The sequence below is a fragment of the Marmota marmota genome, unplaced genomic scaffold (genome assembly GCF_001458135.2).
Source record: "Marmota marmota marmota unplaced genomic scaffold, marMar, whole genome shotgun sequence".
Taxonomy (NCBI): Eukaryota; Metazoa; Chordata; class Mammalia; order Rodentia; family Sciuridae; genus Marmota; species Marmota marmota.
In genome coordinates, this window is record NW_025999880.1 from 3,545,384 (window position 1) to 3,569,768 (window position 24,385).

At 37.5% G+C, this 24,385-nt stretch overlaps 1 protein-coding gene and 1 non-coding gene across 12 annotated transcripts in view; one reads left to right on the forward strand and one right to left on the reverse strand.

Moving 5' to 3' along the window:
• Rps6kb1 (ribosomal protein S6 kinase B1) overlaps positions 1-24,212 on the reverse strand; it is a 96,194-nt gene extending 71,982 nt beyond the window's left edge. For 3 of the 11 annotated variants that reach the window (XR_007343463.1, XM_048792145.1, XM_048792141.1), the window contains exons 1-4: positions 23,978-24,208; positions 15,919-15,968; positions 14,059-14,179; positions 12,798-12,866 (exon numbers count right to left, since the gene is read on the reverse strand). Coding sequence is in view for 9 of the 11 variants with exons in the window: in XM_048792145.1 (XP_048648102.1) it covers positions 12,798-12,866; positions 14,059-14,179; positions 15,919-15,968; positions 23,978-24,118 (381 nt within the window). In the remaining 2 variants the exon portion in view is untranslated. Of the gene's footprint in view, positions 1-12,797; positions 12,867-14,058; positions 14,180-15,918; positions 15,969-23,377; positions 23,479-23,977 lie in introns of those variants that run through there. The other 8 variants (XM_048792160.1, XM_048792161.1, XM_048792155.1 and 5 more) reach the window with 5 other exon arrangements.
• Positions 15,648-15,723, forward strand: Trnav-cac. The gene has a single exon. It is a non-coding gene; the product is annotated as a tRNA-Val (tRNA).
• Positions 24,213-24,385: the final 173 nt, after the last annotated feature.

Consider the following 24,385-nt stretch of genomic DNA (forward strand, 5'->3'; position numbering starts at 1 on the left):
TAAGAACAAAATAGTGAACATTTTTACTCTATAGTAACTGGAAATCTATTTTGTGCTTTTCTAACCAACATGGTATGGTTCTTACTAGAAACTGAGATGGGGTAATAAAACACATTCACTTCTACACATTTGAACTAGTTAGGGTTTTTTGCAGTAAACATGTAAATGAAACCTAGAGACACGTTTTCTAAAAAAAAAAAAAAAATCTATAAACAAGATTAAGTCTATTCATATATTCACTAACTGTTACTACTATTTACTATGCTCCAGGCTCTGTGCCAAGAAAGCAGAACTAACAGAAGGAGTGCCCTATCCATAGGAGCCCAAAGTATCAGGGAGGAAAGTGAATTCATTGGACATAAACATATAGCATTATTGGTGAACAGGGCAACAGCATCTGACCTGGCAAGAAGTCTTTTTGGAAGTTACAATACCTAAACTATACTTTGAAAAGTTATTAAGATAAAATGTTGGGGCTGGGGTTGTGGCTCAGAGGTAAAGTGTTCGCCTAACACATGCAAAGCCCTGGATTTGATCCTTAGCACCACATAAAATAAAAATAAAATTATATCCAACTACAATTAAGAAATAAATATTTTTTTAAAATGTGGAAGGTGAAAAAAGCATTCCAGCCAGGTGCGGTGGCGCACACCTATAATCCCAGCAGCTTGGGAGGCTGACACAAGACAATCATGCGTTCAAAACCAGCCTCAGTAACTGTGAGGAGCTAAGCAACTCAGTGAGACTCTGCCTCTAAATAAAATATAAAATAGGGCTGGGGATGTGACTCAGTGGTCGAGTATCCCTGAGTTCAATCCCTGGTACCCACCCCCTCAAAGGCATTCTAGTGCAAAAGAGGCTTGACAGGACAGAATGTGCCTGAGGAATCTATAAACATTTCAGTATGGTAACAAGTGGTTAGAGATTAGGCTGGAGAAGTAGGCAGAGGCCAGGAAATGGCTTTGGCATCTAAGCAAAGGTATTGGAATCTTATTTTAGAGTCAAAGAAGATATGTTAAGATGGGTTAAATAATGTAATGTTTGGCTTTAAGAAAGTGCTAATAGTGGCTGGGCACAGTGGTGAATACCTATAATCCCAGCAGCTCAGGAAGCTGAGGCAGGAGGATCACAAGTTCAAAGTCAGCCTCAGCAACTTGGTGAGGCCCTGTCTCTAAATAAAAATATAAAAAGGGGCTGGGGCTGTGGCCCAGTGGTTGGGGACCCCTGGTGAATAAAAAAAAAAAAAAAAAAGAAAGTGCTAGTAATGGTATGGAGTTTTAGTGAAGAAATGAGACTAGTTAGAACTTATAGTACAGGAAACTAAGAAGATGAGTAACTAAGAAAATCAAAGTAGAAAAAGAAAAAAAGAAAGGCTAAAGGTATATCAATTGTATTTTCTGAATAATTAAATAAAAACAATGATAGCCTAGTTTCTGTTTAAATAATAGAAAATGGTATCAGTCAATAACAGGAAATGGAAGCGGGGCAAAAAAAGTTTTGGGAAAATAATGTACTGTTTGGACACACTAAGTTGAAGTTCTAGTACCCTAATGGTACACCTCTAGTAAGATGGGAAGTAAATACACAAGGTTATTAGATGCAACATTACTTGTAACAGTGAAACATTACAAACTTATTCTTAAATTTATATTCGTAAGCCCATTCTTAAGATATTGGTTGAAAACCTATAGTATCTACACAAGGTATTCTTCAAAAGCTATAAAAAGAATAAGGAACACTCTATTATAGCAAGATACAAAAGAGTATATGAGCTGGGTATGGTGGCCCATGCCTATAATCCCAGATACTAAGGAAGCTAAGGCAGGAGGATCACAAGTTTGAGATCACCCAGAGCAACTCAGAGAAAGACTCTGGCTCAAAAAGAAAAAAAAAAGCGGGGTGGGGACTGACAATGTAGCTCAATGGTAAAGCACCCCTGGGTTCAATTCCTAGTACCCAAACAAAAAAAAGTAGTGAGCACCTGTATGAGTGTGTATGTATAATGCTGTCCTTTCGTGCAAGAAAGGGAAAATAAGAATCAGATATGTATCTGCTTACACCTGTAAAAGTGAACATAACAAAGACATACCCGAAGCTATTAAGAGTGGTAGGTCAGGAAAGAGACTAAGACTTTTGAGTATCCATTTTTCCTGACAAAATCAAATATTATAATTATAGACATCTTGATTTCTGAAACATATTAATGTTTTACACATTCCTAGAATAAAATATCAACAAAGATGGAAATGGAAAATAAAACTGAATGTGACAGAAATGCATACATTTAATTGAATATTATGCTGATAACATTACTTAAGAAAAAGAAACTTAACACTAGGCTGCACACACTTGATAATATGTGAATACAAAAAACATTACAAAGAAATCTTAAACCATACTTAGTATGCTTATAGCTTAGTAACAATATCGGTATTGCAATTCTCTTCTGTGTGTGTATGTGTGTGTGCCTGCACACGCGCACGCACACACACACACACACACATGCAGTGGTGGGAATTGAACCCACAGTCTCTCACATGAGGGGCAAATGCTCTACCACTGAGTTGTATAATAACTGTATTGTATAACTGAACAAATGAGTACTTTTATTGATGTTGTTACCAAGGATGGGGATGTAGCTCAGTGCTAGAGTGCCTGCTTAGCATGTGTGAGACCTTGGCTTCAATTTCCACACTTAACAAAAAAGGACCAAGGGAAGAACAACCTTATAAAACTGGACTAGAATTAGGGTGGCAATATGAAGATATGGTTTTAAAAACAAAACAAAACAAAAAACAATTTTCTAGCTCTGTCTACTAAAAAGAGTCACTTTAGTAGCAAGAAACATAGCTAACATGCAGATATTGGTTTGTAAATATCATTCTTTGCCAATAGAAACCAGAGACCTTGGAGAAATGGATGATTTTAGGCCGGAGTCATGAAAAAGTGCAAGGAAAATCTAAAGAACTCCATTATACCAGAAAGTAAGGTACTGCTCAAAAATTGATGTGGATATAGTAAAAGCACAGAGAAGCCTTTTGAAAAGGGATCTCATTAGTGAAATTTAGGACAATTTGAGAACCAAAAATAATGATGACAAAAATAGGTAACACACTGAGATGGAAATACAAGTCCAAGACCAGACTGATTCTCTCTCTCTCTCTTTTTTTTTAAGACCAGCTCTTGCTGTTACAAAGGCTTGTCTTCAATTCTTGGCCTCAAGTGATCCTCCTACCTCAGCCTATCGAGTCACTGAGACTACAGTTGCACAACACTGTACCTGGCTTTGAGTCTTAAAAAAACAAAGGGAAAAGTACTTCTTAACAGACAAATCACAAAATAGAAAACTATAAATAAATAGAAAAGTCTCTCACCAGGCACAGTGGCCCACGCCTGTAATCCCAGTGACTTGGGAGGCTGAAGCAGGAGGATTGCAAGTTTGAGCAAGGCCAGCCCATGAATTTAGTGAGACCCTATCTCAAAATAAAAAATAAAAAGGGCTGGGGATGTAGCACAGTGGTAAAGTGTCCTTGGATTCACCCAGCCCCCCAGTACTAGGGGGAAAAAAAGAAAAGAAAAATTAAAAAAAAATCTTCATCTTATAGTCACTACAGTAATATTTGAGTTGGGCAAGAAACAAGTGATTATAAAATCACTAGGTAAAAGATTATTAGGGGCCAGGTCTGGTGGTAATCCCAGCAACTCTGGAAGCTAAAGGAGGAAGACTGCAAGGTGGAGGCCAGCCTCAGCAACTTAGCAAGACCCAGTCTCAAAATAAAAAATAAAAGGCCTGGGGATGGCTCAGTGGTAAAGTGCCTCTGGGTTCAATCACCAGTAACTCCTCCCCACATAAAAGAGTATCAGGGGACAGGAAATTCACATTATCTTTAACAATCATCCCATAGATCACTTACTAGTTGCAAAAGGAAAAAACTATTTGTACAATGAAAAATCTAATGAACACTGTCTTAACCAAGTGATCAAACTTAGCTTAATCAAATAATAGAACAGACTGACATAATGTGCCTCCTAAGTCCATGCATGAAAACACAACGGAACCTATGTAACATTCTTCCAAGAGGTGATTAACCAATTTAAAATGTTATTTTCATGAGGAAATGATAACTCTAAGTTAAGGGATATTCTGTAAAATAACAGGCCTGGATTCTTAAAAAAATGTCAGTTATAAAAGATTAAAAAAAAAGTGGGGGTGAGAGGGGACACAACTAAGTAGAACAAAGAAAGAAAGAAAGAAAGGTGAGGTGAGAGCTAGGTGTGGTGGCACATGCCTGTAATCTCAGCTCTCCGGAGATTGATGCAGGAGGATAGCAACTTCAAGGCCTATCTCAACAACTTATTGAGACCCCATCTCAAAATTATATTTATAAAAGATCTGCAGATGTAGCTTAATGGTAGAGTGCTTGCCTTGTGTTGAATACTAAGAACTGGAGAAAAAACAAAAGGATGAGAAATGACTCCAAAGTAAATTAAAGAGAGGATAATTCAATATAATGTGTGAGGCTTGATTAAATCATGGATATTAAAAACAAAACAGTTATAACTTATGTCAGTGAGACAACTGGGTAAGTTTGAATATGGACCAGATATTAGAAAACAAATTGTATATCAATGTTAAATTTTTCAAGTGTGATAATTGTAATGTGGTATCAAAATACCCTTACTTTTAGCAGATACATATCAAAGAATTCAGGGATGAAATGCTCTGATGTCTTCAAACAGCTCTCAAAATTATACAACAAATATTAATTAAACTTAAAAACTTAAATAATCATAAATACTTACACATATGTGGGGGCAGGGAATCAAGGAGGGACAGCTGACTATGAAAATATGACAAAACACAACTGTGATCACTGCACTATTCTTGGACTCTTTAGAAAGTGTGAAAATTTTCAAAGATACGTTATTTCTGAACTGCTTAGAAGGTTTCAATTTTTTAAATAAGCAATTACAGAAATGAGAAGCCAGGGAGTAAGATGCAAAAGTAGCAAAGTAGAATCACAGCAGTCAAGGGAGCTGACTTTAAAATGCTGTGCTCGGGCTGGGGTTGTAGTTCAGCAGCACAGCGCTTGCCTCACACGTCTGAGGCACTGGGTTCGATCCTCAGCACCACATAAAAATTTTAAAAAATAAAATAAAGATATTGTGTTTATCTACAACTAAAAAAATATTGGAAAATAAATAAATAGATAGATACTGTGCTCTAAAGCTTCAATGCAACACAGCAATAAATTAAAGATGAACCAACTAAAGACCACTGGACTCAGCAATGGGGAAGTCAGTGATGATACAGGGGATAAAAGTTTAACTGAAATAGTAAAGTTATAAGTCACAATACAGTGAGTTAAAAAAAAAAAAAAAGCAGGGGGCTGGGGATGTGGCTCAACAAAATAGTGAAGACTCCCAGCATGATAAGATGTGGATTTTGGAGGGAGGAATTTGGAGGGGACTTAACTATGAAGTCAAACCTTCATGAAAACAAAACATGGAGATGGTAGATAAACAGAGAAAGAGAGTGGTATAGGCTTAAATCTCAAAGGAGAAAGGGTTTTGACCAAAGGGCAGATGAGCAATTTAAAGTAAAAATTTGAGGATGTGGCTCAGTGGAGCACTTGCCTAGCATGCAATAGGCCCTAGTTTGATCCCTAGCACAAAATGGAACAGAACAAAACAAAGTGTATCCATTCTTCCCTTGAATTACATTGTAAGTAAAGTAAGAGGCAGAACTACATTGTCTCAAATGGAAAATCCTAATATCTAGTATATATCCTGGAATATAGAAGGTTCTTAATTAGTTCAAAAAAGGACGGAATGGGAGAAGAATGGCTATTCACTTTTTAAAATATTTTTTTAGTTGTGGATGGACCTTTATTTTATTTATTTATATGCAGTGCTGAGAATCGAACCCAGTGCCTCATACATGCTAGGCAAGTGCTCTTATCACTGAGCTACAACCCCAGCTCAGAATGGCCATTCTTTGGAACCACAAACGTTTGGCCAAAGGTTCTAAAATTTATAATGCTTGTATTATATATTTTGCTTCCAGAATATATTTTTGTTTCAATCAGGAGGGTAGTGACATGGTTATTTGTAGCCCTTTCCTCAACATTCTACCATGAGCAAATATCCAAATAAGACCGTTCCTGTAAGAAGTAAACAATTTGATTAAACCAAGCAGAATGTCCAGTTGCAAGCAACTCAGTTAATATAACAGGACATATGGTTCTTCTCTGATCATCTTTAAGGCTAGGAAGAGGACTTACAACATATGCAGGTCAGGGAGGTTAGTACTATCTCAAGAATAATAATAAAATGGGAAGGAAAAACCTCAAAAGGAGTCTACAGTCATCTAATCTAGGGATTTAGATATAAAAGCTCTGGACTTATAACCCTAAATAACCTCTTCACTTTCATTATTTTTGCTGTGAGCTTGTTTTCAAGGACAACCAACAAGGAAGGAGATGATATCTGATCCTCTAGACATGCTTGGGGGAAGAAACCCTAGGAGTGGGAAGGAATGATAACCAAGTAGGAGGGGTGAGAAGCTTATATCTAGATACCTGTGCCCCAAATTCAGATTTTCCAATATGCCACCAACACCATCACTGGGAAAAAAAACCACAATATTTTCTTCTTTTCAATAAGATACTTCTGTGAGAAACATATTTCATTCATGTATAATTATGTCTAATATGGACAGCCCTGTTTATCAAATATGAACAAGTAATATATCAAAAGGAATGGATTAAAAAAGAGAGAGAGAAAAGGAATAGATTACTTAAGAATCTTAATGGGGGGTGGGGAAGAATGACAGAACTTTGGATTGTGCAGAAGGGAGTGAGGGGAAGGGAGGGGGTGTGGGATAGAAAGGACTGTGGAATGAGATGGACATTATTACCCTACATACACATATGACTACTGGGGTGACTCTACACCATGTTCAGCTAGAGGAAGGAGAAGTTGTGTTCCATGTGTATAATATGTGAAATTGCATTCTACTGTCATGTATAACTAATTAGAACAAATAAAAAAATCTTAACCAATACTTCTTCCAACACTTCTAAAACACACATTATTATTCTGTATCTAATATGTTTTACAGATTAAAATTCACTAAACTCAAATAATTCCAATATGAATGCCATATAGCAGCTACTTCAAATTGAGGAGTCATTTACATAGCTTAAATGAAAATCAGGAAGGAAGAAAAAAAAGACCAAAATAATACAAATTCTGTAATGTGTTTTTTAAAAGTCTATGATTTTTTTGTGGGAGTAGAGGAGTGCTGGGGATGACACCAAGGGACTCAAGCATACCACGCATGCATGCGCTCTACCTCTAAGCAACACACTCCCAGCACACTGATTTGTCTTCCCCATTCCCCATACTGAGGATCAAATAAAGTGCTTCACATGCACTAGGCAAGTACTCTACCATTGAGCTACATATCCAGCCCTTTTTTCCTTTTTGTTTAAAAAAAAATTTTTAAGTTGTTAATGGACCTTTTTAACTTTTTTTTTTAAACATGTAGTGCTGAGAACCCAACTCCGTGCTTCACATACTATGCAAATGCTTTACCACTGTGTTATGATCCTAGGCCACCCCCCTGCCTTTTTTTTTTTTTTACTTTGAGACAAGATCTGGTTAATTTGCCCAGGCTGCCTTCAAACTTGCAATCCTCTTGCTTCAGAATCTGAAGTAGATGGGATTATAGGCCTGCCTCACTGAGCCCAGTGCATTGACTGTCTTGAGGCTTTTATTTTAAGACAATAGACACTTTTTAGAAATCAGTCCCATACAAAAAGAACAAGAAACTGAACATAATTATTCCATCTGAAGTTAAACTAGGAGACACAAAGACCCTACATCTCAAAAGGTAATGACAGAGTGTGGATAAAACAATGGTCTGTGACTTAGTAGACTGGGGTCAGATCAAACCTAAGTACCAGTAAAGAACAAGATACAAAAAAGTTGATTCCATCTATAAAAACTTAAAAAGTTTCAAAAAACAGAGGCAAAAATATTTTTAAAAATTAGAGGCCAGGCACAGTGGCACATGCCTGTATTCACAGCAATACCGGAGGCTAAGGCAGGAGGATCACAAGTTTGAGTCTAGCCTCAGCAACTTAGCAAGACCCTCAACAAGTTAATGAGACTATGTCTGAAAATAAAATATAAAAAGGGCTGGGTGTGGGAGGATGGGGCTATGGCTCAGTGGAAGAGCTCTTGCATAGCACGTGTGAGGCCCTGAGTTTGATCCTTGGCACCACATAAAAATAAAAACAAATAAAATAAAGGCATGCAGGGCTGGGGATGTGGCTCAAGCGGTAGCGCGCTCGCCTGGCATGCGTGCGGCCTGGGTTCAATCCTCAGCACCACATACAAACAAAGATGTTGTGTCCGCCGAGAACTAAAAAATAAATATTAAAAAATAAATAAATAAATAAAGGCATGCTGTCCATCTACAACTACAAAAAAAAAAATTTTTTTTTTTTTTTTTTAAAAAAGGACTGGGGCAGGGCTGGGGTTGTAGCTCAGTGATGGAATGCTTGCCTCATATGTGTGAGGCACTGGGTTCAATCCTCAGTACCAAATGAAAATAAATAACATAAAGGTATTGTGTCTCTCTACAACTAAAAAAAAAAAAAAAAACGGCGGGGGTCGCCAGGGATGTAGCTCAGTGTAAAATGCCCCTGGGTTCAATCCCCAGTACAAGAGGAAAAAAAGCATTAAGGGTATGAAAGACTACAGAAAGCCAAAGGTAGAAAGCTAAAAATCTGAAAGTCTGTATAAGGAACAGATAAAGCAAAAAGATTCGCATCCCTGCACTAAACAGGGAGCTAGTTCTAGGAAAGTATGCTCTCCAGGAAAAAAAAAAAAAAGAGTAAAGGATAAGATACAGAGTGAGATACTAAAGTAAAAAGGTGAATTTAGTCAAAGTCTACAAGTTGAAAGGTGAGCTCTCCATCTCTTCTCTCACCCAGTTCCAGAAAACTTTATAAAGACAAAAAGAATGGAGGACTTTCCCCAACTGATATGCCTCAGAAAAAAAAGACTTAAAGACATTATTGCTTGGAGGTTCTTAGTTAATTAACAGCTAACTATTTAAATTCCCTACAATGAAGCCTACACATAGAACTTCAGATCAGCTTTTCAGAGTGCCACTCTTAAACAGGAACAATCAGTGAAGGATACCAGGCATCTAAAGAAAGCCTCTAACACCGACATGAGAGATAAACCAAAGTCAAAACAGAAACTCAGAAAAGACACAACACACGGAAGAAAAGACAACTTAAAGAATTATATGTGGCTCAGTGGTAGAGTGTCTGCCTGGTATGTATAAGGCCCTGGGTTCAATCCACAGCACTACAAAATAAATAAATAATTAAAACCTCAGCTGGGTGTGGTATGGCACACCTGTAATTCCAGTGGCTCAGAAGGCTGAGGTAGAAGGATTGCAAGTTCAAGGCTCACCTGAGCAATTTAGCGAGACTCTAAGCAACTTAATAAGACCCTGCCTCAAAATATAAAGCAAAAAGGGCTGGAGATGTGGCTCAGTAGTAAAGCACCAGCTATGGGTTCAATCCCTGGCACCATAAACACAACAACAACAAAACAAAAACAAAAACCTCAGAAGGGGCTGCAGATGAAATGCTGCGATAGAGCACTTGCTTACAATATGGGAGGACCTGGGTTCAATTTCAAAAGAAAAAACAAATAAAAACCCTCCTCAGGGGGATAAGAGAAGATAATGTTTTCATAAAACAGTTTTCTATAAACAGAAAGCAACAAGGACTGAGTGTGCTGGTGCATGCCTATAATCCTTAGCAAGAGACTGAGGCAAGAGGATTCCAAGTTCAAGGCTGGCTGGGGAACTTAAAAGACCCTGTATCAAAATAAAAGGGTCAGAGATACAGCTCAGTGGTAGAATATTCCTGGGTTCAATCCCTAGTACCATACCCACACATACACACACAACACAATCAGTGCTAAGATTGATCTCACAATAGTTTATAGTAGAATGATGATTAACAGAGACTACAGAGAGTAGGATGGATGGAGGGATAGGGAAAAGTTTATCAAATGGTATTTACTCATTTACAGATATAGGAGCAAGAAGTTCTGGTGTACTACTGCACAATAAGGTAACTATAGGTAACAATAATATATTATACATTTCAAAAAGCTAGAAGAGCCAGGGGTGGTGATATATAGCTATAGATCCAGCTACTTGAGAGGATGAAGCAAGATTATTTGATCACAACTGAGCCCAAGAGTTTAATCACCCCACCACCACCACTACCACTACCAAAAAAAAAAAAAAAAGAGTTAACAGAACTTTTGAATTTTCACCACAAAGAAATGACAAATGTTTGAAGAGATAAATATGTTAACTGGATTTAAACATTATGCAGGGGTGGGGATGTAACTCAGTGGTAGAGTGCTTGCCTAGCATACACAAGGCCCCGAGTTCCATCCCCAGTCCCACACATATAGACACACAAGTACAAAGGTATAATAAAGAAATTCTCGAACATTCAAGATTTTTTAAAATATTTTTTTAGTTGTAGATGGATGCAATCCTTTTTTTTTATGTGATGATGAGGACCGAACATGTGCTAGGCAAGCACATGGGCTACAACAGCAGCTCCAAACATGCAATATTTTTTTAATGTTTACCGTCATACACCCTTTTTCAAGGTGCTATTAGCAGAAGGAAACAAGGCATAACTAAGAAAAAGAATCATATGGGATCCAGAAAACAGGATCCAATATTGAAGGAGCCAACAATCAATTCTAAGGACCATAATGAAGAGACAGTAATGACAGGTCTATCCAGAGACCTACCAGTCCAGATGAAAACAGGGGAATAGAAGGTTTCTAAAGAGAGGTCTTTAAGAAAATAAATGGAACTGATAGATTATCTAATAAATCAGCCCAAATCCAAGACTTCAGGTGTTTCAAAGAGTTGTTGAAAGGTGTGAGAAGACATTAGTAAAATCAAAGCAAATGGAAATCACCAAAATGGATAAGTGACTAGACTGCTACCACACAATGAATTCATGATAACTAGCCAAAACTCTACTTTTAAGTCTAGTAAATCTTCACCACTTGGTTTATTTGTAAAGAGTATATTTACAGTAATATACTGACATTGACTCTTTCTTTTTATTCTAACCCCATGGCGGGGGTGGGTGGGGGGTGAGGCTGAGTATTTATTTATTTATTTTGCGTGAACCTGGGACCTTGCGCAAGCCAGCAGAGCACTCTACCACTGAGCGTCCCCAGCCCCTAACATTGACTCTTACAAAATTATTTCTCTAGGCTAATGCCAATAATTGATGTTCTTATTTCAATTCCCTAAGCCTTTTCACATTATTCTACTCAACTAAAAACACTTTCTAATATCAGGCATTTAAAAATAAAAAAAGTTACACACACACACACACACACACACACAGTCAAAGAAAATGAACCAAAATGAGAGGATATGAAAAAGGATATGAAAAGTGAGGAAAAAAAGAAATTAATATCCTTAATTATTATTTTTTTAAATCTTTATTTTTTAGATGAAGGTGGACACACAACATCTTTATTTCATTTTTTGTGGTGCTGAGGATGGAACCCAGTGCCTCACGCATGCTAAGCGCATACTCTACCACTGAGCCACAACCCCAGCCCCAAGATCCTTAATTATTATAATAGGAAGTCAACACATAATTCTAAAACTGAACTAAGAAACAGCAGTATATGCTTATTACTTAACAATATGGACACTAGTCATGTGTGATGGCACACACCTATAAACCCAGCTACTCACTGAGGAGATGGATTTTAAGTTTGAGGCCAGTTTGAGCAACTTAGTGAGACCCAGTTTTAAAATAATATTTAAAAGGGGACTAGCAGAACTGGGGCTGTGGCTCAATGGTAGCTCACGTGCTTGGCATGTGTGAGGCATTGGGTTCAATTCTCAGCACCACATATAAATAAATAAAATAAAGGTCTATCAATAACTAAAAAAATATTTTAAAAGGGGGGCGGCACTAGGGCTTGGTGCAGTGGTGTACACCTTTAATCCCACCTGAGACAGAAGAATCTCGAGTTCAAAGCCAGCCTCAGCAACTCAGTGAGGCCCTAAGCAACTCAGCAAGACCCTGTCTCTGAATAAAATATAAAAAAGGGCTGAGGATGTAGCTCAGTGGTTAAACATCCCTGGGTTCAATCCCCAGTATCAAAAAACAAAAGGGGATGGGGTGGGCTTGGGATGTAGCTCCATGGCAGAATGCTTGCCTAGACCTGAGTTTAATACCTAGCACACACACCCCCCACCAGAAACAAGAAAAAGAAAAAAAGAGACCAAAACCAGCTAGATTTACTTCAGAGAACTGAAAGTGCTCTCCTTTCCACACTCACCAGGCAGAAATAAAACAGGAATAAAAGTAACAAAACAGACCTCACTTTCTAAGAGGATAATTATTAGAAATAATTCCTCCCATCCTTTGGTGCTAGAGATTAAACCTAGGGCCTCATGCAAGCTAAGCACATGCTCTGCCACTGAGCTACAACTTGAGCCTCCAGAAACACATTTGCTTTTTTTCTTTTTTGGTGGTACTAGGGATTGAACCCAGGGCTCCCTACATCCTAGACAAGTCATCTACCACTGAACTATCTTTTCAGTCCCTAGAAATACATTTTTCTGACTGAGAATTCAGTCAAACTTTTATAGCAATAAAAAACATTGTGTGGAGGGAATAAAAGTAGGAGGAGGGAATCACCTTTTTAAGCACCTTCATGGCAAATATTTTCCCAGTATTTGCTCCTGTTACTTTTCGTACTTGAAAAACCTGAATAAAGAAATAAAAATTTGTGTTACTAAAAGCCAAATTATGTGAGTTATGCTCCCTTACTTGCTATTTATATGAAACAATTAACACAATAGTTTATATTGTAAAACTTAGCACCAAGAAGTAGTATGGGCAAAAATGATCAGCTGGAATAGACCATATTTTAAATTTTACTAGTGAAATCTGTTAAACATGGAACTTTCTTGTTTGTTCTGCTGCCATCTGTTGGCAATGATAGAAAGTGACCATCTAGTGATGAGAAGAGAACTCTGTGCTACTTTAATACATAAAATCCCAGTTTACTTAGAATAAATTATAGTCAGGGTTTCCAAAAGCATAACAAACTCAAAAATTATAAAATACTTCATAAATTTATTCCAGAGATGCCACTGTTCTTGTTTCATATAAAACTATTTAATAATAGTTGATATGGAATTGCCATTTACCCATTCCATTAAAAAATAGCTATCTATAAAACATTTTCATACAACAGTTAAAATATATGAATTTGAAGTGCATGTGCTACACATTCAGAATGGTCAAAACATATGATATGTCCTTAAGCTAAAGAATAAACTACACATGTCACATTTGGCAAAAATTAATACTTTATAATAATATAAATAATTATTAAAACCTAATCCTAACCAAGATGTTACCTAAATTCTGTCTCTTGAAATAAAATGGCTGGATGTAAGTTTTCTTGGACAGAACACCTAATGGTGAGGTCTTGCCTACGGCAAAACTATGATAGTAAAATTTCGTCTGCTTTCTTATTTTTTCAGTTTCCCTAATTTGATTTCTCCAGGTAATTGCAAATCAAAGAAAATCAATTGAGATTAAGAGATCAATAACAGATAACTTAATGTGCATGCCTTTTGAAAGTAAGCAGTAGTTTGTAAAGGATACTTATACAAGGTACCATTTAACTAAAGGAAAGAATCCATCTTCTAATACTAGACTTTGCCTGGCACAGTGCCTACTTATTTAACAAATACTAAGCATCTATATGTGGCAGATTTTTACCTGTGTGGTAGTAGCAAGAAAGAAAATGGAACTATTTACATCCCTCAAGTCAAACCATATTCTTTGCTAATGGCTAACAAAGATTAAAGATAACTGCTAGAACAAGGGTATAAAAAGCAATCTAACCAATACAGACAACAGCTCTCATTTCAAAAATACTTCCTACCTTTCCATAGCCCCCTTTACCAAGTACCCGAAGTAGCTCAAAACATTCTGGTCTGATTTTTTCTGGCCCTCTGTTCACACTAGTTTCTGAGATTTCAAATTTCTCACAATGTTCCATGCCACTGGGAAGAAAAGCACAACCAAAAGTAAATTTGCAAAAAGTTAAATTATCTTCGTCACATTGTTAGAAAGCAATAAGAGAAATGGAATCCAATTAAGTAAAAGGAAAAAAGTACACAACAATAAAACTAGTTATCTGTGCTCTAAGAAAATTGATGATTTAATGACATGGCAGGTCATTATCAGGGTGGGCTGATAATTGTCTATCTGCTTGTTCACAGAATGCGCCATCATTTATTTTCATACGCATGAAGCACCTCCAAACTATGGGAAATTAGAATAAGTTTATTAAGGTGACAAAGGAAAAAATCTTCTAGTTATTCAAATATAGTTGAATACTTATTCACATTTAGATTTCCTAGGATCTTTCAAAACCTATCCAATTCAAATGTCCATGAGAAAAGGTATTATATAACACCATTTGTCAACTTCAGCCGAAATCAAAGATCTTTCAAAATTTACAATTAGTTCATCCTTAGGCTACAAAAATTCTTGCTAATAAAATTTATCCATGGCCAGGCATGGTGGCACACACCTGTAATCCCTACAATTTGGGAGGCTGAGGAGGATAATCACAGGTTTGAGACTATCTTGGGCAACTTGATGAGATTCTGACTCAAAATAAAAAATTTAGCCAGGCATGGGAACACACAACTAATCCCAGCGGCTCAAGGCTGATGCAGGATGATCACAAGTTCAAAGCCAGCCTCAGCAACTTAGGGAGACCCTAAGCAACTCAGAAAGGTACTATCTCTAAAAAAATATATAAAACAAGGATTGGGAGCCCGGCACAGTGGCACACGCTTGTAATCCCAGCTGCTCTGAAGGCTGAGGCAGGAGGATCACAAGTTCAAAGCCAGACTCAGCAAAAGTAAGGCACTAAGCAACTCAGTAAGACCCTGTCTCTAAATAAAATTTTTAAAAATAGGGCTGGGGATGTGGCTCAGTGGTTAAGTGCTCCTGAGCTCAATCCCTGGGAAACCGCCCCCCCCTCCCCCGCCACAAAAAAGGGTTGGGATATGGTTCAGTGGTTAAGTGCCTCTGGTTTCAATCCTTGGTACCAAAAAAAAAAAAAAAAAGAGCTGGGGATGTAGCTCAGTGGTAGAGCACCCCTTGGTTCAATCCCCAGTACTGGCACAAATAAATACTCCAAAAGGGGTGGCAATTGTGTCTGTCATTTATGTTTCCTATATGAGTGATCTATATTCTCAATCTCCTCCCATACCAAAGCTTTTTACCTGAGTGTCTGGTGCAGATCAGATTAATCACCATACTCACTGAATACAGCTTGTTTAAAATGATTTAAGACTGCATGAATATGTTTGAATGATGTATTAAAAAAAACTAGACACGTTTGATTTTTTTAATACAAATTTTTCAGTGAAAAAAATTTAGATTCACTCAATACACCATGAATTTGAATAAATAGCTTTTTATCAAAAGCTATACATAATATTAAAACTCTGGGGGGCTGGGGATATAGCTCAGTTGGTAGAGTGCTTGCCTCACGAGTGCAAGGCCCTGGGTTCAATCCCCAGCCCCAGCACCTGGAAAAAAAAAAAACAACTCTGGATATGTTATTATATTGATCAGATTTTGGTGCCAAACTCAATAAACCAAGTCTATAAGAATGACTAGATATTTAATAACAAGTTACTGGAATCACTTGATGGCTATGAACTAGAACTAGTATAACCTACTTGAAGGAAAGCACAATGAAAATCTTTTCATATAAACTTACAGTTCATATGGTCCAACTCCCCCATGGTCCATGCTTTCATTTAACTGACCCTGAAAAATATGTTAAAAATTTTAGAAGTAAATAATCACATACACATAAAATTAAAAAGTTTAATGTTTTATCTTTTTTTAATGTTTTATCTTATAACTGAAAAAGAATTAAGTAAATAAACCATCTTAAAAATTTTCTATACTTTAATAATCAGCAAATATGGTGGTGAACAAAATAAAGTACACAATACTACGGGGCTTCACTTTCAATTTTTTTTCTCTTTTAATTTCTTCCTCCCCTCCACATTTTTCACTTTTAATTTCACATTATAACTATACTACAGAGTCCACTCATTCATTATTTCAAAACAAAATCAACTGGCATTTCCTTCAAAAATGACATATATCTATTAAAAATATATTCGTGTGCATGATGAAACTGAAGGCATTACATTCTGAGTTATTAAATCAAATTATTCACACAAAGTGCTATTCTGCTATGCTTCTGTCAGGAAGACTAACACAATGCTCTGAACTAAGTCTAAGATAATCACAACTAGTCTAAGATATGTAATGTACAATAGAGCTAATCAGGGAAAAATAATTAAGCAATGTACTCAAATATTTAGGATTCATGCTGACCATTCTGACTACAGAGTAAATGAGTAAAAAAATTTAATTAACCTTATATGCACTAGTAATGAACAATCCCCAAATGAAATTAGGAAAACTTCATTCACAATTGCATCTATAAGAATAGCTTAGAAGCCTGGTGTGGTGATGCACACCTGTCATTTCAGTTACTTGGAAGAATGAGACAGGAGGATCACAAGTTTCAGGCCAGCCCTGGCAATTTAGCAACACCCTGTCTCAAAAAATAAATAAAAAGGTTGGGAATGAAGCTCAGTGACAGAGCACTCCTGGGTTCAATCCCTAGTATCCCTGCTCCCCAAAAATAATAGCTTAGGGGCTAGGGTTGTATCTCAGTGGAAGAGGGCTTGCCTAGCATGTGTGAGGCACTGGGTTAGATCCTCAGCACCACATAAATATAAATAAATAAAATAAAGGCATTGTGTCCATCTACAATGAAAAATATTTTTAAAATAGCTTAGAAAAAAATGTGTCAAAAGTGGCAAGACTTGTTAGAACAGTGAAAAGTATAATACAGCTGGGCACAGTGGCACACATCTGTAATCCCAATGACTTGGGAGGTTAAGGCAGGGGATTGCAAGTTTGAGGCCAGCCTCTCAAAATAAAAAATAAAAAGGGGTTGAGATGTAGCTCAGTGGTAAAGTGCCCCTGTGTTTAATCCCCAGTATCAAAAAGAAAAAAAAATTATAAAACATCACTGAGAAAATTTTTTTAAAGATCTAAATATTCCCTGGGGTGATGTATGCCTATAATCCCAGCATCTTGGGAGGCTGAGGCAAGAGGATTTTGAGTTCAAAGCCAGACTCAGCAACGGCAAGGAGCTAAGCAACTCGGCGAGATCCTGTCTCTAAAAAAATACAAAATAGGGCTGGGGATGTGACTCAGTGGTTGAGTGCCTCTGAGTTCAATCCCCAGTACCAAAAACTGAAAAAAAAAAAAAAAAAAAAATCGAAATATTCCTGTTTAGGTTCCTTGTTTATAGATTAGAAGACTTAACATTGTCAAGTCACAATACTAACCAAGATGGTCTACAGAATAGATTGAATCCTATCAAAATCTGAGGTTCCATTCTTGAGGATGTAGACAAGTTCATTCTAAAATTCATATAGAAATGCAGGGAACCGGGCTAGGGTTGTAGCTCAGTGGTAGAGCACTTGCCTGGCCCATGTGTGGAACACTGGGTTTGATTCTCAGCACTGAATATAAATAAAAAATAAAGGGCTGGGGTTGTGGCTCAAAGGTAGAGTGCTCGCCTAGCACATTCGAGGCCCTGGGTTTGATCCTCAGCACCACATCAAATTAACTGAATAAAATAAAGGTATTGTGTCCAACTACAACTAAAAAATATTTTTAAAAAATAAAGTTTTTCCAACAACTAAAAAATGTATAACGTTATATATATACATACACACAAATATAAAATATTATATATTAACGAAATGCGAGAGACCCCCAAAAGCCAAAACGATCTTGAAAAAGAACAATGTTGAAGGACTAACACTTCTCAGTCTGAAAACTTAGCTGGGTGTGGTGGTGCATGCCTGTAATTCCAGCAATTTGGGAAGCTGAGGCAGGAGTATTCCAAGTTCCAGGCCAGTCTCAGCAAGTTGGTAAGGCCCTAAGCAACTCAGGGAGAACCTGTCTCCAAAAAAAAAAAAAAAAAAAAAAAAGGTGGGGGTGGTGATGTTGGGAATGTGGTTCGGTGATTAAGTGCCCCTGGGTTCAATCCCCAATATCAAAAAACAAAACAAAACTTAATACACAGCTACAGCAATCAAGATAGTAGAGGCAAAGGACAGACATATGGATCAATGAAGTAGAATTGAGAACCCAGATATAAATCCTTTCATTTACAGTCATTGATTTCGACAAAGATGCCAAGAATATTCAGTTTGTTTTTCAATAAATGGTGCTGGGATAACTAGATATTCACATGAAAAAAAAATAATTTGTATCCTTACTTTACAACATACATAAAAATTAACTCAAGATAGGTATGAAGGCACATACTTATAATCCCAGTCATGTGGGAGGCTGAGGCAGGAGCATTGCAAGTTGGAGGCCAGTCTCAGCAATTTAGTGAGGTCTTAAACAACTTAGTGGACACTGTCTCAAGAAAATAAAAAATAAAAAGGGTTGGGGATGTAGCTCGGTGGTCAAGTGCCTCTGGGTTCAATTCTCAGTAACAACAATAACAACAACGACAACAACAACAACAAAAACCTTCAAAATGGATCAAAGATTTAAACCTAAGAGATAAAATGCAGAATAAACACAGATAATGATGAAGTAGGTAATGATTTCTTAGATCCATCACTGAAAACACAAATGATTAAAGAAAAAGAACTGATCATCTAGATTCACTGAAAATTAAAAATCTTGGCCTTCAAAAAATACCATTAAGGGCTGGGGTTGTGGCTTAATGGTAGAGCACTTGCCTAGCATTGTGAGGCATTGGGTTTGATTCTCAGTATCACATAAAATAAAGTAAAAAAGGTCCATCAACAACTAAAAATATTTTTTAAAAAATACCATTAAGAAAGTGAAAAAAGTCAGGCACAGTAGCCCACGCCTATAATTCCAGCGACTCCAGAGGCTGAGGCAAGAGGATTGTGAGTTTGAAGCTAGCTTTGGCAATTCAGCAAGACCTATCTCAAAATTAAAAAAAAAAAAAAAAATGGGGGTTGGGGGTACTGGGGATTTAATCCAGGAGCAATTTACAATTAAGCTACATCCCCAGTCCTTTTCATTTTTTGAGACAGGGTCTCATTAATATGCTTAGGGCCTCACTAAATTGCTGAGGCTGGTCTTGAACTTAGGATCCTCCTGTCTCTCAGCCTCCTGAGCCACTGGGATTATAGGTGTACATCACTGCACCTGGCTCAAAATTAAAAAATTTAAAAAGGAAAGGGGGACTGGAGATATATAGTTCAGCGGTAGAGCACCTCTGAATTCAATCCCCCAGCACCAAAATAATAATAACAAAATTAGCAGCAGGAATTCAGTTATTGGTATAAAATACAGTTTTAAAATGAAAATTACTGAATAGTTGTTTTACACAAAAGAGTATCACTTTAGAAAAGGCTCTAAAAAATCAGAAGTCTTCAAGTTAAAATTTTAGAACAATTCCAAAGACATTTAGGCTAATATATCTTTAAAGTTATCAGTATACAGCCAAGATACACAATGAAACTGGTAGTATTCTTAAAGAATAGACATTCAAAAGCCTAAAAACACAAAATTTAGTCATAACTTGTTCATGGCGTAAACTTACTATCTTAGTCATAATTTGCTCATGTGTGAACAACTCAGGATAAAGTGTAAAACCAGGATGTATATATGTTTCATGACTGAACTGATGCAAATGGATAGGGCACTATCAAGCTGAAAAATAATTCTCACAGTTTCAACTGTATACAATTTTCGAACAGAAGTGGTATGAATGGCTATGGTTAGTTTCTTTGGTCACTGTTGCTCCATATAATCACCTCTGATGGCTTAAAGACAAAAGACTAACTTCTCCTAGATGTGATAAAAGTGGTATTACATAATTGTTTTTTTTAATGACCATTTTACTTAATTCTAAATTAAAGACCACAGAGTAGTTAACACAGAACCATTACTTTGAAGCCACCTCATAAGATATGCCCTTTGGCTTTGTTTCATTTCCGGAGCTGGCCAGGCCTGTAACACCACCTGCATCTTTGCCTATAACTTCTACCCGTTACCTTCTAGGGCAAAGGCACAAAAGGTGTAATTCTTTCTGCTCCTCCTTTAGAAAAGTCTCACACCAGAACAATGAAGCTTACACTATATAATACACACTAAAGACATTCTTTCACAAGAAACTATTCAGAATTTTTTCTGCTCTCTTAAGCTTTACGATTCATCCAATACTTTTTCTGTGTGCCACTATGATTGACAAAAAAGGTACTATACAAGATACACTGTTTCAAACTAGCCCACCAGAATGACTATTTACAAAGTTTTAAATTAAAAATGTATACAAATTCAAATTAATATGCCTATACCCAATGCAAGAGAGTAGATTTTATAAAAGTTTAAATAAATTATCCTTAGTCCAGATATTTGTTAAATCAATTATCCATGGTTGGGATATAGCTCAGTGGTTAAGTACTTGGCCTAGCATGGGCAAACCAGGGGTTTGATTACCAGTGCACACAGGCACACACACTCTACAAAAGATTTTTAGGAAATCAATTATCCACTTGTCTGAATGTACACATATACTTCCTTTATGAGATTCAGTAATCCAGATGAACTGGGAGAAAGGGATAAACCTTGCCCAAAATCTCAGGCTATTTAAAAATAGTTGCTGCTTTATGTTAATTACATATTACAAGACAAGACAATTACTGATGAGATTTTTTCTATAATTTTCAAAATCATATTTAAGTATATACTACCTAGTACTTAGTTTTTCAAAAATATTAAACATTCTACTCAATAAAAATATGATATCCCAATCTGAAACTTGTATAGTAAGCCTCTATGATTATTATAATCCCTGGTACCAAAAAAAAAAAAAAAGAAAGAAAAAAAAAGGGCTGGGGATATGGCTCAAGTTGGTAGAGTGCTTGCCTTGCTTGCACAAGGCCCTAGGTTCGATGCTCAGCATCACATACAAAAAAATAATAATAATCCCCCATCAAAACTCTAACCCATTGGTTTTAATATACACTATTACATTCCTCTGGGTGTTCAATCAGGGTTTGTTTTGTGTTTAATTAGATAACAGACATTCTTCTACTTTATCCATAAATGCATCAATTCAATCTCTTCATCATTTAGTCTCTGAAAATTTAATTAAGCATGTAAAAACCTATACTTACAGATTCAATCAGTGTAACATATCTAAAAAGGCATATAGGATCAATGATTAAAAGAAAAAAACCCTGATGTTACAGTTCTAAAAATACTATAACTGCATTTATAATTAAGTTTCTAGGTATGAATGAGGGTAAACTTGATTGATTGGTTCATTGCCAAGGAAATGAGTAGTACCTGTCAGTACTGCCATGAATCAGCTAACTTTTTAATGTACCAATGTTTTCTTTGATATAAGGAAGCTGATTCATAGGGAATAGGGAGCGGGAGCATGGAGGAACAAGCGAACTCTAGATAGGGCAGAGGGGTTGGAGGGGAAGAGAGGGGGCATGGGGTTATTGATCATGGTGAAATGTGATGATCATTATTATCCAAAGTACAGGTATGAAGACACAAATTGGTGTGAATATACTATGCATACAACCAGAGAAATGAAAAATTGTGCTCTATATGTATAATAAGAATTGCAACGGGGACTGGGGTTCTGGCTCAGTGGTGGAGCACTTGCCTAGCACATGCGAGGCCCTGGGTTAGATCCTCAGCACCACGTAAAAATAAATAAATAAAATAAAGGTAATGAGTCCAACTACAACTAAAAAATGAATACTTAAAAAAAAAAGAACTGCAATGCTTTCTGCTGTCATATATTAAAATAAATAAACAGCACTGCTAAGTAAGACATTTTACTGAAGGCTCTCTCTCAAAATCTTTTGCTCTTAATTACCTTTGCTCTTTTTTGAAACTTCCTCTTCCTAAAGTAATGGCCACATTTCTTGGCTTTTCCATTTTTTTTGGTCCCCTCTGCCATAACCTATCAGAATCTTATAGTCCCCCTCCACCACATCCTATCAGAATTTTGCTATGCTCATCCAAACAAAAGCCCAGGAGTAAAGCTAACCTGTAACACTTAGTGTTTCTGAAACACATTTAGAATGTGAGAAGAAAAACAAAGTCCCCGTTCATATAAGGAATCTTAATACAATAGTATACTTTCAAAGGAGGATAAACCTGTAGTCTGGAAAATCGGTTCAACTAACAAAGACATAACACATTCTTTCTATCTAGTTTTCTCCCCTGCCCTACTCCACAGCCACTTCCATATGGAACCAATACAACAGAGTATATTAAACATAGAAAGTAATCTTGTATTTGTTTCAAACTGTATTTAGTGTTCACTATGTCCAATTAAGAGGCTAACTAGAATTCCATACAAAAATATATCAGTTTAAAAAAAATTTCTCAATACCCACCTTCTAAACTGTGTGACTTCGATTGAAACTCATTTGATTATGAAAAGAACAGTATTATTTTAGCCCACTTAGTTTCATGAAGTGTTCTAAGTTCTTTACATATAGCATCTCAATCTTTGGTCAGCAGTAGGACACAATTTACTTGCCAGAGGAGGAAAATTGGGGGTGAGAAAAGAGAAGGGAAGCCCTTTATGCGGTTACAGCAAACATCTGACAGCAGTCATAAGTTACATATACACAATGGAATTTAGGATCTAAATTGCCATGAGGTTAACTTTGAAGACCGTTTGTCCATAATCAGTAATAAACTACATCATTTTTGCACTGCAGGTGCAATTTGGTTTTTTTCCCATAAGTATCTTAGAAAAATTTATATTTCATAAAGAATAACCAATAGTATCACAGCAAAGGTAAAATTGAGACGTGCATTAGGAAAAACAACTCTAAATTTAGCACCCTAAATTACAGCAAGGAAAGTCCTCACACCACTATTCACAAGTCTCAGTTTAAGCAATTTATTTTTGGCAAGCCAAATCACAGCTGTCAACACTGGTTTTTTCCCACCCCAAAATTACATAAATTATTCTGAAAAAAAAAATACAGACATCTTCAACTTGGAGGAAATTAAGTTACAAATGCCGTGTGTCATTATAGATACTTAAAAAAAAAAAAAAAGTCACACGGAAGGGGGTTTAAAAAAAAAAAGGCAAACAAACAAACCCTGGAAGATGCAGCAGAGCCCCCTTGCTCCCGAAATAAAACTCCTGGTGGCTGTAACAGCAGCAGCAGTGCTACTCCCGACAGAAGTTTTCAGCTGTCACTTCTAACAGCTGAGCGCTTCCTAGGAGAGAAGCGACAGGCCGAGAAGAGAGGTGGTTGTGGGAGGTCTGAAGATTTAATACTTGAAATCTTGCACTCCGAGGGAAACCCTTCCGCGCTTCACCTGCACTTACGGGACATTTGGCACCCCCATCCCCCAAACACACGCTCACACCACCCGTGCCCTGCCACACTCAAGTTCAACAGCTCCAGAAATCGACCACGCGCCCTTTTCTCCACCTCTCTACAGACAGATTGCTGGGGGCTCCGCTGATCTAGGGATAAGGGCGCGACCTGCACCTGCGAGCCCCGCAGAGGCCTCATACCTAGGGCCAGGTCCTCCCCGCCAGGTCCCCTGCGCGGCCGCGCGGCGCCTCAGCTAGTCCAGGAGACTACTCGCGCCCCCCAGGGTCTCCGTGCTCTAGGACACGCCAGGCTTCCTGGGCCCGCGCCGCCGCCCTGGCCCTGTCACCTCGGGCCCCCCGGGACCCCGGGCCTCACCCCCTCCTCCAGCTCATCCTCAGAGCCTGCGTCCTCTGGCTGGTCCAGGTCTATGTCAAACACTCCTGCCATGTCCTCAGCTTCCCTGTCTCGGAAGTCAGGCGCTGGGTAAAAGCCGTCCCGCCTCCGTCGTCTCCTCATGGGCCCGGACCCGCCGCAGCCACAGCCGCCGCTGCCGCCATCACCGGCTGCTTAGGCTTAGTGCGTCTGCGCCTAGGCCCCAGACTGGCTCTTCAAGTTCAGCGCTAGAGCATGCGCATAGAGTTCCATGAAGTCAAACTGTGGGCAGTGAACATGCGTAGAACTATCTCCAGGATCCAGGTACTGGCAGAAACATGCGCAAAACTCCACCCGAAGCCTCGCTGGGAGACTAAAGCATGCGCATTGTCAGCCAAAGAATTTGATGGA